At 44.8% G+C, this 13,584-nt stretch overlaps 1 protein-coding gene across 1 annotated transcript in view; it reads left to right on the top strand.

Moving 5' to 3' along the window:
- The first annotated feature begins 503 nt into the window (after positions 1-503).
- The window catches only part of Tsnaxip1 (translin associated factor X interacting protein 1), a 16,163-nt gene continuing 3,082 nt past the window's right edge, over positions 504-13,584 (top strand). The window contains exons 1-7 of the mRNA XM_055621325.1: positions 504-547; positions 5,263-5,338; positions 9,799-9,911; positions 10,060-10,186; positions 11,365-11,458; positions 12,394-12,590; positions 12,940-13,075. Coding sequence (XP_055477300.1) covers positions 504-547; positions 5,263-5,338; positions 9,799-9,911; positions 10,060-10,186; positions 11,365-11,458; positions 12,394-12,590; positions 12,940-13,075 — 787 coding nt within the window. The remainder of the gene's footprint in view (positions 548-5,262; positions 5,339-9,798; positions 9,912-10,059; positions 10,187-11,364; positions 11,459-12,393; positions 12,591-12,939; positions 13,076-13,584) is intronic.

A 13,584-nucleotide genomic window follows, 5' to 3' on the forward strand; every position in this document is an offset into this window, starting at 1 on the left:
CGCAGGGAAACTGAGTCCGAGTGCGGGCAACTTTTCTTTGGACACTACTATGCTTCACTAGATCTTAGACTACATATCCCACAATGCAGAGCGCTCTAGAAGCCGGCCAACGCGGGCTTCTGAAGAACTTTGGAAGATGTAGTACACTACTGCTCACCTACAAGCCCGTACAACGGAGACGCCGAACCACTAAAAACTACCATTCCCGGCTGGCCGAGTGGCCAGGCTTCGAAGCGCACCTCCCTTGTCCATGGTCTCAGTTTATTCTCCTGCCTCAGTTCTGTAGCTAATATTAAATTTGCTATACTGACTGGTTCTCAGAACACCACAGCACCCCCCGGTCCGAGACTACCTTTACTACTTGACCAGAGTTCTTGTGAAGACGGGGGCTAGGGGCGTGGTGCAGCCGTGACCCCGCCCTCGCCGCAGAGGCCGATGGGAGCTGGTCTCCATAGCAACAGACTGTACACTATCAACGGCGCTAGCTTGCTTCAGTTCCAGTCATGGCCGACGTACAGCCGAATAACCACAATTTCTCCAAGTCAAGGTAGCACCTGGCCGGGTTGAAAGCGGGGAGAACTTGAGTACTTCCAGAGAGGAAAATGGCACGACCGCTGCACCATCTGTTGGTCTCTGTTCTTTGGGCTAGGACTCCAGCGCCACAGAATCAGTGATACAGAAACAGTTGTTAGAGAATCGGGGCAGACACGGCAGTCCAGTAAGATAAAGTGCAGGCGTACTTTATCATTAGATGCATGATCTTAGTTAAACGCTGAAAAGCGAAGCGCCTTATCATATGTAAAGTCCTGTATATAAGCATTCAGTGTCTAATGAAGGTTGTTTCCCGCCTTTTGCTCATTTCCAGTAGTGGAGGAGAGGCAAGGGAGGCGACTTCATCTCAACTTTAATCTCTCAGGGTCTGTTGCCTTGATAGGAAAAGGCTACAAAAGCCAGGCTGTAGTGGCGTACGCCTTTAATCCCAGCACTCCACTTGGGAGACAGAAGCAGCGGTAGAGGAACTTTGTGAATTCGAGGCCAGCCTGGTATACAGAGCTAGTTCCAGGACAGCCAAGGATACACAGAGAAACCCTGTCTCAAAAAGAAAAAAGAAAGAGAGGAAGGGAGGGAAGGCGAAAGACAGAGAGAAAGAGAGAAGAGAGGCAAGGAGAGAGAGAGAGAAAGAAAAAAAATAGAAAAAGGCTACAAAGGCCGGGCATGGTGGCTTATATTTTTAACCTTAGCACTGGGGTGGCAGAAGGAGTCTAATGTCTATGAGTTCAAGGCCAGCCTGATCTACATAGTGAGTTCCAGGACAGCCAGGGCTATGTGGAGAGACTGTCTCAAAATAATAATGCTAATGATAACAACACGAAGAAGCCTGCAGAAGTTCCCAATAACAGGAAATGCCAATTCTATGATTCTCTCTAGAGCTTAAAAATAAATTTAGTCTACAAGAAGCAGGCAGCAGGCTGAAAAAAGAGAGCCGTTATCCAACAAAGACATAACTAGCAAACTTACTATCTATGAACAACTATGTAGTAGGGCTGGGGCTGTAGCTAGAATGTGCCAGGTCCTGGACTGATCCCCAGCAATACAGAGGATATAAAACAGATTCAATCTTCATTCCTTAGGAAGGAAGCACAGTGTAATTTGATGGGCTGAATTTGATGGCAATATGGCATCATTCTCTTCCAGCTCCATGTAGTGACACACTGTTTCCCTTATAGAGATGTAGTATGGGTTTCCTCCTCCAGACCTCAGAGAGGGACAACATAATGGACAGACTAGAGCTTAGCACTGTAGAATATAAGCAAAATCTGATAAAAGAGATCTTTGAGTTTTATCTTTTCTTAGAGAATGTCTTTTCTCCTGTGGGCTTTTCTCCTTTTGTTCTCATATCCCTGCATGCTACTTTAGTGGGCTCTCTGTGAAGGTCACTCAATATCAGGAAACACTCTTGAGAAACCATTGCCTGCAGTCAGTTATAAAACTGAGTTTTTCACGCCTACTGAGATATAAATGTTAGTATTTTCCATTCTTCCTTGAGGGTTGGTATTAAGTCATTCTTAAAAAATGAGGGCTGGAGCTGGAGAGATGGCTTAGTGGTTAAGAGGACTGTCTGCTGCTCTTCCAGAGGTCCTGAGTTTGGAGTCCCAACAATCACGTGGTGGCTGACAACCATTTATACTGGGATCTGCTGCCCTCTTCTGGCATGCAGGTGTGTGCAGATAGAGCACTAATATATGGAAAATAAATCTTTAATAAATCTTAAAAATACAAAATTGAAATAAAATAAATCTTTTTAAAAGATAACAATTAGAGCCGGGCGTGGTGGTGCATGCCTGTAACCCCAGCACTCTGGGAGGCAGAGGCAGGCAGATCTCTGTGAGTTCGAGGCCAGCCTGATCTACAAAGCAGGTCCAGGACAGCCAAGGCTACACAGAGAAACCCTGTCTTGAAAAACAAAAACCAAAAAAGAAAGAAAGAAAAAAGAAAAAGGAGGAAAAAAAGAATTCTGAGAGATGATTCAGCAGGTTAAGGATTGCCTGATTACCTGAATCTGATCACCAGGTCCCACTTTGGAGAGGGACAAGTCCTCTGATTTCCCCTGTGCACTGTGGCACATGCACTGTATATACATATACAAACAAAGACAGAGAGAAAGAAAAAAGAAGGACAAGTTAGGGGCAGGAGGGGACTGTAGAGGACCTGAACTTGACCCTCAGCATTCACATCAGGTGGCTTACAGCTACCTGTAATTCTAGCTACAAGGGAATCTGACACCTCTGGCATTAAAAATACTAAAAGCAAAATTATAAATGTTAAGAGTCTAGAGAGATGACTCAGTGGTTAAGGGCACTGGGTGGCTACTCTTCCAGAAGGCCTGGGTGAGATTCCCAGCACCCACACCATAGCTCACAACCCTCTAACTTCAGTTCCAAGGGATCCAGTGTCCTCTTCTAGCCTCCTGTGGAAACACTCATACACATTAAATAATAAAATAACACTTTAAATAAGAAAAGTAGTTAGAAATTGAAAATAAACAAAACAATAAGAACCCTTTTTGGATGCGTCTCTGCCAGGTGTTCCTGGTTTTCATTTTGGTCTGACTTTTATGTCTAAAGCTAACAACAGCTATAACCTACTTACCTTTTCCATTTGGCAGTTTATCCTGATTTCTAGAGATCTACATGCTTTTCCTAATTCCTTTCCCTTTCATGGTGGTTACAGTATGATCGAGAACAGAATTTTGACCAGGCATTGTAATACATGCCTGTAATTTCATGACTCAGGACACTGAGACAGTAGCCTCACAAGTTCAAGAGCATACTGAATTACATAATATGACCTTATCTCAAAACTTAAAAGTACCAACAACAACAACAACAACAAAAAGCCAGGCATTGTGATTTATGCTGGTAATTCCAGAGCTCAGGAAGCAAAGGGAGGAAGATCGATACCAGGCCAGCCTGATCTCTGTCATGAGTTTCAGGGTGGCCCAGGATACATAGTGAGAATCATTAAGTACATAAATGAATAAATTTTTAAAAACAGAATTGGGGATAGTGATTGATCTTGAGAAAAGGGTATTAATTTAACCCAATGAGCAAGTAAAGCTGTTGCTCTCCAATATATATTTTTTAAAAACAACAACAACAAAACCAGTATTGGAGATTAACCCTGAATTAACCCTAACATATTAGGCAAGAACTTTACCACTGAGGTATATGCCCGGTTCCTCTAGTTCGTTTATTTTGAGACAACATTTCACTTTGTATCCCTGATTGGCCTGGAACTCACTATGTATGAGTATGAGCATGCTGGCCACAAACTCACAGAGATATGCCTATCTCTGACTCCTAAGTGCTGGTATTAAAGGTATGTTCCAAAACAGCCTGGCACTAGTCTCACTTTTTTATGAGCAAAGGAACTGAGGTTCAGTAAGATACTTAGGGTCACTAGCTAGCAATGACAATGAACACACAGGTCTATTTAGCAGCATACCCTTATCCCACAGATCACTTCCTTAACTCTTCTGTTTGTTCCACTTGGGCCAACATGGCCATATGTAGCCCTCTCTGTTGCTCTCTGCAAACCTGTCTACCTTGAACAAGCCTGCTTCCTAGTAAGAGGCTTAAATTTCAAGTTTGAGCTCTCTTCAGGATCCACTTTCCTCCCATTGATATCATAATTAATATTTTTACAACTTACTTCAGTCTATAGTATTTTGCTTACTTCACTTTTGTTGTTTTTTGGGTTTTTTAATTTATTTAATTTTATTTTATGTGCATTGGTATGAGAACACCTGGTCAGAACACCTGGAACTGGAGTTACAGACAGTTGTGAGCTTCCATGTGGGTGCTAGGAATTGAACTCTGATCCTTTGGAAGAGTAGGCAGTGCTCTTAACCACTGAGCCATCACTCCAGCCCTGTGTTTTGTTTTGTTTTGTTTTGTTTTATGAGACAGAGTTTCTCTGTGTGGCCCTGGCTGTCCTGGAACTCACTCTGTAGACCAGGCTGGCCTTGAACTCATAGAGATCCTCTTGCCTCTGCCTCCTGAGTGCTAGGATTAAAGTCATGGGCCACCATCTCCTGATGGCTATCTCATTCTTTATAAGAATTGTTTATTAGGGGCTGGAGAGATGGCTCAGCGTTTAAGAACAGTATCTGCTTTTTCAGAGGTCCTGAGTTCAATTCCCAGCAACCACATGGTGGCTCACAACCATCTATACTGCCCTTTTCACACACAAATGGAACACTCATGTACATTAAATAAATAAACAAAATCTTTTTAAAAAAAAGAATTGTTTATTTCTTTAAGAGAAAACTAGGCTAAAGGAGGTTAAATGATTTGCTCAAAGCTGGTCCTTTTGAAACTCCGAATGTCAGGCCCTTGGACTTTATCACCCATTAAATGATTTCCTCTTCTGGATTGTACCTGCAACCTGTATTCACACATGCCCAGATTCACACACAGATACACACATACACATAGTTTTAAAAGGAAGGGAGGAAAAGCCAAGCATGGTAGTGCATGCTTTTAATCCCAGTACTTGGGAGGCAGAGGCAGGCAGATCTCCAATTTCAAGGTCAGTCCGGTCTATAGAGTGAATTCCTGGACAGCCATGGCTACCCAGAGAAACCCTCCCTCAAAAAGGAGGAGGAGGAGGAAAAAGAAGGAAGAACCATGTTCTGGGAAGGATTGGAGGGCTCTCCCCACTGTGGGGTGTGGCACTTACCACAGCTTCTTTTCTATGCAGAACACAATCTTCAGGAGGGATGGTGGAAAACAAAGACACTGAGAATCGCAAGCTTTCTCAGAAGCGAAAGACACTGGTTAGTAATGCTCTTTTGGAAGCCCACATGTCACCCTCTACAACCTGTCTTCTGCCTGCAACCAAAAACATAACCAACAAACTAGCTTCTTCTCAATCAGAGAAGTCTGACTTACAGACTTCTGTGAGGGTGGAAGGGGAGGAGGATGCTAGCTCCTCAGTCCTATCTGAAAGCTAACCCAGGCTGTCCTAGGTAAAAGACTTAGTTGATGCTGGGTGCAGATGGCACATACCTTTAATCCCAGCACTTGGGAGGCAGAGGCAGGTGGATCTCTGTGGGTTCAAGGCCAGCCTGGTCTACAGAGTGAGATCCAGGACAGCAAAAGCTACACAGAGAAATCCTGTGTTGACAAACAAAACAAAACAAAATCTTAACCCCTTCCTTCAGCACCTTTCACTTTGCCACTCAACAATCTGGAATAGACTTCATTTCTTCAGCAGCCTGCCATGTACTAGACACAAGCTCCTGCCAAAGGTCCTTTAATGCTGTAACTATACCTTTTGTCTTTACAGCCCAAGGTCTAATACAGCACTTGAGTTCCATAAACATTTATGAACAAGCATGTGAAGGCAGGGTACATGGTGTTTCTCGCTTGTGTTTTGGTTCTGAGTTCCTCGTTTCTATTCTTTAAGATTTTTGTATAGACCAAGGACCGTGGCTCACACTTGTAACACCGGCACTGGAAAACCTGAGGAAAACTACTGTACGTTTAAAACCCAGCCTGAGCTACAGGATAAGCTCTAGGCCAACGTGGCCTACATAGAGAGACCCTTTTAAAAAAAGTATTTGTATAAAAATTAATGTGGTCAACTAAGTATGATGGCACACATTTGTAATCTCAGCACTTAAGAGGCTACAACATGAATCTTTCAAGTTCAAGGCCAACCTGGGCTACATAGAAAGATCTGTTATCTCCCCCTCCCACCTCCCCACCCCACAAAAGGAACACTGCCTTATTTACCTTATTAAGTATTTTAGTTTTGTTTTGGATTTTTTCAGTGTCTTGGATCAAACAGGTTCTATGAAATTGCCACTGAGCTTGCCTCATCCCACTTTGGAGCTTTTGCTGATTTGATACGGGGTTGTTATAATTCAGACAACAAATAGCCATTTTTCAAATCTCAAATATGTCAGAAGACCAGGGTTCTGTTCCTGACACTTTAACTCCAGTTCCTGAGGAGCTGATACCCTCTTTGACCTCTGCAGACTCTAAGCATAGTGTATTTACATACTGGCAAAATTCTTATACACATGAAGCAAACAAATTAATATGTATTTACATTATAGATAAGCAAACTTAGAGCTCTAAGTTTGACAAGGGAACGCTGTGTGGGTGGTGTGGTGCTTTCATCGTGTGAACGTATTGCTCAGGAAGGATTTGAAAATATTTAAGCCACATACTTTATAAAGCTGGGAACTGCCAAGACCAGGCCCCAGTCTAAGGAAGAAAAGTGAGCAACGAACTCTGTGGAGAACAAGTACAGCCACATTCCTGTAAGGCAACCTCCAATTCGATTCCAGCTTCAGCCAGGTGCCAGATGCCTAACTCAGTATAGACCTGCAGTCCTGGCGCTTTTGCTTTTCCCCCCTGTGGTACTGTCACCAACCACCAGGGGACCTGTGCCTCCCGCCATCTCCTGGAAGTGGGGCATCTCCCGGTTTTTACCTGCAGGGGAAGCAAAGAGCCGGGAATGCCACGGAACACTGCAAAGGTTCAGTCCAACCTTTGGACTGAAGTCTTCACCAGCAGCTAAAATCCCCAAAGAGAAGCAGCTACTTTTACCAGTTTAATGGAGTTTTCATTTGCCTGCGCAAATCAAAGTAAGGTGCCTACGTTTTCTTCAGCTGAAAACGCAGAGAGAGCACATTTACCCTCCATTTGAAAATCTGAAACACTTTCCAAACTCATCAAGATTGAGCCCAGGTGTCTCCTGGAATTTTTTTTTTTGCACTTTTGTTGTTTTGAGACAGCTTGACACAGTAGCCTCAAAGGCATGATCTTTCTGTCTTCACTTCCTTAGTGGAGTGCTGGGCTTACATGCCATTCCCATCAACTATGTAAAAAGTTTGAGATAGACGCTGCGTGGCCCAGACTGGCTTCCCAGAGCTAGGATTACAGTTGCGTCACCACACTTAAAAACTTGTTTGTTTATTCCCACACACACCCAGCCTGAACGTTTCCTCTTTTAGTTTTTAAAAAAAAATTTTAATATGGTCTCATATAGCCCAAGCTGGCTTCAACTCTGTGAAACTAAGGATCACCTTGAACTCAGAGCCTCCAGCCTCCAGCCTTCAAGTGCTCAGATTACAGGTATGTGCCAGCCCATATGGTTTGTTTATTTATTTTGAGTCAGGATCTTCCTATGTTCCAGGCTGGCCTCAAACTTTTGATCATAGAGTGCAGGAATTACGTGCATGAGTCACCAGATTTTTTTTTTTTTTTTTTTTTTTTTTTTTTTTTTTTGAGGTTGGTCTCTGTGTAGTCCTGGTTGTCTTGGAACTGGATATGTATACCAGTGTGGTCTAGAATTTGTTTGTTTGTTTGTTTGTTTTGTTTTTGAATAAGGATACAGGCTGCTCTAGAACTTACTATCTCCTGGAGGATAAACTTACACTAAGCCTCTTTGTAAATATTCCATGGCTGTATAACAGTTTTCTGTTTTTAGATACTTAGGAGTTTTACATCTTTCTACAGCTCAAAGTATACATTTGACATCACCCTGTGTGTAACAATATTTGTCTCCCTCTGCACTAGCTGCCTGGACTCCTTGCCTCCTTGACAGGAGCTGTGGGCACCCTAGATATCAGCTCTGTAGTCATAACTGAAAAGCTTCTGCCATATCCTTGAGCTGTTGGTGCTATCCAAACAGTCTTCGTACCCTCCTCACCACACACTCCCTCCAAGTGACTAGCTTCTCTCATGCTCTCATTTGAACTGTTACAGATCACCCCTTACTGTGGGGTGACCAACCTCCCCCAACTCAGCCCAGCCAGGGCTTCTTTCCCTTCTATGGCCTTCATGGGCTCCAATCACTTCATGTGGACTTGTGATTATCAGCTCACTTGTCACCCTACTCCCATCATACCCCGCTTTCCTGTGTCTCTAGAACCCAACAGGGATTGGCATATGCCATGGACCTCAAAATGCTGATGAACAAATGAAGGACCAAACTATAAAATCCTAGAAAAAGGAATCACTGGGTCAAATTATATTTTTCTTTCTTTCTTTTTTGTTTTGTTTTTTAAGACAAGAATTTTCGGGCTGGAGAGATGGCTCAGAGGTTAAGAGCACTGGCTGTTCTTCCAAAGGTCCTGAGTTCTATTCCTAGTCAGCCACATCGTGGCTCACAACCATCTGTAATGAGATCTGGTGCCCTCTTCTGGCATGCAGACACATATGTAGGCAGAATACTGTATAATAATAAATAAATCTTTTTTTTTTTTTAAGACAAGAGTTTGTTTGTGTAATACTGGCTGGCCCAGAACTCCCTCTGTAGACTAGGCCAGCCTTAAACTCACAGAAATCCCCTACCTTTGCATCCTAAGTGCTAGAATTAAAGGCATGTTCTACCACCACCCAGCTAATTGTATTTTTGTATGCTGTATTTAATGAAAAGATTTAAAAAATAAGCCCATACATACTATTTTCTACCACATGCATCTGCAAATGGTTCAAAATGAGATCCCATTTACCAGGGGACCCTCACCTACTTCCCCCTCCTCCAAGGGATGCAACCCAATCCCCTTCCAGACTCCATTTGTTGCATCTCTGTAGCCCTGTCTGTCTGTCTTGTCTATCTAGGCATTAGCCTGGACTTAACCTCCTTTCATCTCTAGTTACACATGCCAAAAGGCAGCCATTGTGGCTCTTCAGTATTCACCTTTGCTTGTCATAGTGCAGGCATTCGATACTCTCTGATTATACAGAAGAGTGTAACTCACACTTACTGGGTTCCTTGCAGGCACTAGAGTGTATAAACTACACACTGTTTTCTCTGACATCCTCATCTCAGTGCATTAGAATGGTCATTCCAGTGATTATCCCTGTGTTACCAATGAAGAGTCTGAGGCTCAGAGAGGTAAACCTGTGGCCACTCTGCTAATAAGAAAGATGTGAGATTTAATCCTAACCATCTAGAACCAAAGGACACAGTCTTAATTACGGACCATATTAATAATGTTTGTATAGCTGGGTATACCTTTGATCCCAGCATACAGGAGCTGGAGGCAAGGTCTCAGTGTAAGGCTAGCATGGGCTATATATAGCAAGATTGTGTGTGGTTGTGGGTGGAAGGATGCAAAAGAATATTAGAAAGGGAAGAGGCTGTGGATACAGCTCAGTCGTACAGCACTGAGCTAACGTGTGAGGTGGTTTGGGGTTCAAGCCTCAATTGAACAATACCAAAAAAGGGAGGGGTAAGTCATTTTGCCGAAGTAACCCCAGCTTTCCCTCCCTCAAGCCTATGCAGCTGTCCATGGGCGGCCACCTGTCCCCATGGCCAACGTACACCAGTGGCCAGACAATTCTACATAAACGAAAGCCCTGTTCAGATGAGTGCCGGAAGCGAACCAAGTAAGCCAGGGCCAGCCTGGTTGGGGGTGGGGGCTGGTCTAGATTCGATATTGGCCCAGGACATAGAGCTTAGTGGAGTCTGTGGCCCAAGACCAAGAGTGCAAGGGCCCATGGTGCTAGTGGCATCTCAGCCCACTGTCCTCCACAGTAGCTGGCAGCAGCAGCCCCCCAACATTGCCAAGCCCAGGTACCTGGAGCAACTCGAGAACCACCTGCGCAAGGAGCTCCTCCTGCTAGACCTGGGCACGGACTCTTCAGAAGAGCTGAGGCTGCAGGTCAGAGCCACAGGCCAAACATGTCAAGGGTGTTAAGAAGCCTTGTGTATCTGAACTGAATAATAGACCTTTACTGGGAAGTGGCCCCCCATCTCGTTCGTGACTAGTCCTCCTTGAAAAGAGGAAAGTCCTATGTCAGAGCCTCTGGTCTGGTGGCACCAACTAGAAACTTGAGGGACTAGCCCAGAGACAGAGAGAGTTGCCTGTCTAGATGTAGTCCAGCCTCTGGTACACATGAGAGCGGAGCTCAGTAACAATGAGTCTCAGTTCTGATGTAGACGTGACTGAAGCAGTTACCTAGCGCTGACCCGAGTTCCAGGCTCTGGGCACTCTCTTACAAGCAGAAGCTTGAAGGAAGTGGCAGAGCTGGGATTCCAACTCAAGGCTGGTTCCTAAGCCTCTGCTCATTCTAGTGGGTAATGCCGCCTCTGAAAGCATTCTGTGTTTGCAGATTGAGAGTCTCCCTTCACATCCAAGTGCTTCTGTGAGGGCTGAAGATAGCTCAGTTGCTGAAAAGCCTACTGTACAAGTGTGAGGGCCTGTGTCTGGAGTGGCCACACCTAATTAAAAAGCCAGGCCCAGCAGCATCGGTAACTCTAGTGCTGGGGGTCTGGGGGTAAGACACAGGCAGATCCATGGAGCTTGCTGGCCAGCTGGCCTTGCCAATTGGTAAACTTCAGGTTTACTAAGTGGCCTTATCTCAAGAAAATGGGTGGAGAGTAACCAAAGATACCTAATGTAGACCTCTGTGATCCACAGCACACACACACATACCTACAATCGTTCTGAATCTGAGTTGGAAAGAATTCTCTCTTCCACTCTTAAGTTCAGAACATGAAACTAGACTCTTCAATGTCCTGTTTCCACAGGTCTTGGATATAGAGAGGCACCGCAGGTGAGAGGCTAAGGGATACAGGATGTGGTAGGCAAGAAGTTGACTGCCTGGGCAGAGTCCACTTGGGCAGAATGGCATATATCTGGCCCACAGTGGTGGGTTGCTAAGCCTCACAGCTGGCAAGGTCTCAAACCTGTCCTTCCTCTCAGCTCTGTGGTCCTAAGACTTGGGTGGTGCCTGGCCAGACATAGGTTACTGGCAGTATCTTATGGAAATAGTTTTTTGAGTTCAACAGAGGTGGAGGTTATTGGCCAGGAAATGAAAGGTTCCTTTTTTATGCTAGCCTTACAGGGAGATCTTTGAGTTCTTCATAGAAGATTTCAAGACATACAAGCCCTTGTTATCCTCCATCAAGAATGCGTATGAGGTGATGCTGGGTAAGACTGAAGCTCCTTTCTGGAATGAAGAGAATAACATAATCTGACTTTCTGATTCTCTACTACTGACTGATCTTTCAGGTCATGTTTTGCATGCCTCAACCCCTTTTATCCTTTAGAAGGATGGTGAGACAATCGGTAGTAAACAGAAGGAATTCTGGGCAGTAAGGAGGCTGGCTGCCTCACCGACTCAGAACGTGCTAAGCAGGCTGCAGCTAAAGAACTGAAGGCCTAGCAGCATGGGTTCCTACACCTCTCCATGGAAGAGACCCTGACCCTCAACATTACTCAGCCCCTGGTTTGTTTTTCCTTTTGCATGGCTGGAGACTGAACCTAGTCTCTCACACATGAGCAAGCCCTCTACAATGGAGCTCTATCCCCAGTTGCTGCCTTACTTTAACAGCAAGTGTGTGGAAGTGCTGGAAAGATGGCTTAGGAGTACTGGCTGTCCATCCAGAGGTTCAAATCGCAGCATCCACGTTAGTAAACAATTATCTAACTCCACTTCACCTCCTCTTATGGTCTCTGCAGGCCCCAGGCACAAACATGCATTAAAGGCAAAACACCCATGTACACCAATGACCTTAGGATCTGAGACTCCTGGCTGTTCTCTGTGGCCACCCCAAATGACTTTTTTCCTTGTCTTTTTGGTTTTATTTTTGAGACAGGGTATGTAGTCCTTGAACTTGCTTTGCTGACCAGGCTAGCCTTAAATTCAGAAATCCACCTACCTCTGCCTCTGCCTCCTGAGTGCTGAGATTAAAGGCAGGCATGGCACTGGACCAGCAACTCAGTGTTCATGTCTGGATCCACAATTAGGAAGCAGAGAACATAGTGGGAATGACACTGAGTCTTTTGAAATATCAATGATGTCCCCAGTGTCGTCCATACCTCTTTTTTTTTTTTTTTTTCCTGGCCCACCTGTCTTTGCTTAGCTTACCAAAGGGAGAAAATTCGGTCTCTGGAGCCCCTGAAGGCCAAGATTGTCACTATGAATGAGGACTGCAATGAGAGAATCCTGGCAATGAGGGCTGAGGAGAGGTACGAAATCTCCATGCTCAAGAAAGAGAAGATGAATTTGCTTAAACTCATTGATAAAAAGAATGAAGAGAAGATATCACTGCAGAGTGAGGTGAATGGAGGTGTAATACTGACAAAGTCCTGATGTTTCTGCTCTACTTGTAGCCTGCGTGTGTTCATGAGTACTGAGGCAACTCCTAACCCAATCTACCCTTATGCCTGGAATGGAGCATCTTTACTCTGCCCTGTTGCAGTGCTCAGTCTAGACTCCAGTGTGGCTCCAGGTGCCAGCAAACTCTCCGTGCGCTGAAGCACTGACATCAGGATCTCAGGGATGATCACTTTCCTTTCCCCAAGCTGAAGGGACTATTTGTCACGCCCCTGTAGTGACTAGCTACCAGCAAAGATCCCCAGGATCACTGAGTATGCAGCCATAGCCCCTCTACTTTCCCCACCCCTAGGTGAATAAACTAAGGAAGAGCTTGGCTGAGGAGTACTTGCGCTACCTTACTGAACGAGATGCCCGCAAGATTCTCATTGGGGACCTGAATGAGCTTCGGTACCAGCGAGAAGACATGTCATTAGCCCAGTCCCCAGGTAATCTAAGCCAGGTTTCTCTCCTAAAGTGCTGATCTATCTGTCATCATTTACCCTGCTTATTCAACATTACTAATATCTTATTATCCTGTGTCCATACATGGTAGGAGATATCTGGGCCGCTAGCTGGGGCTGTGGATTGAATTAGCCCCACATCCCACACCTGGGACCAAGGTCACAGTGGATCTTTTGAGCTAGACTGAGAATGACAAAATAAAATAGGAAACTTTAACACTGCTGGAAGCTGAGACTCTGTGGGCAGAGGCCCAGCACCACTGGGCTTCTCTACTTAAGCCTGAACCCTTTGGGTCGTGATGCTGTAGACCCACCGAATCCCAAGCAGAGAAGTTAGCTTTCTATTGCTTGATAAAGCACAGTGAGTGACCAAGGCAGCTTACAGAAGGGTTTGTTTGGGACTTAAGAGTTCCAAAAGGAATAGTAGTCTGTCGCCATCATGGCAGCAGGCAGGCATGGCACTGGACCAGCAACTCAGTGTTCATGTCTGGATC

This window comes from Psammomys obesus, unplaced genomic scaffold, assembly GCF_907164565.1.
Source record: "Psammomys obesus unplaced genomic scaffold, mPsaObe1.curated_primary_1811, whole genome shotgun sequence".
Classification (NCBI taxonomy): domain Eukaryota; kingdom Metazoa; phylum Chordata; class Mammalia; order Rodentia; family Muridae; genus Psammomys; species Psammomys obesus.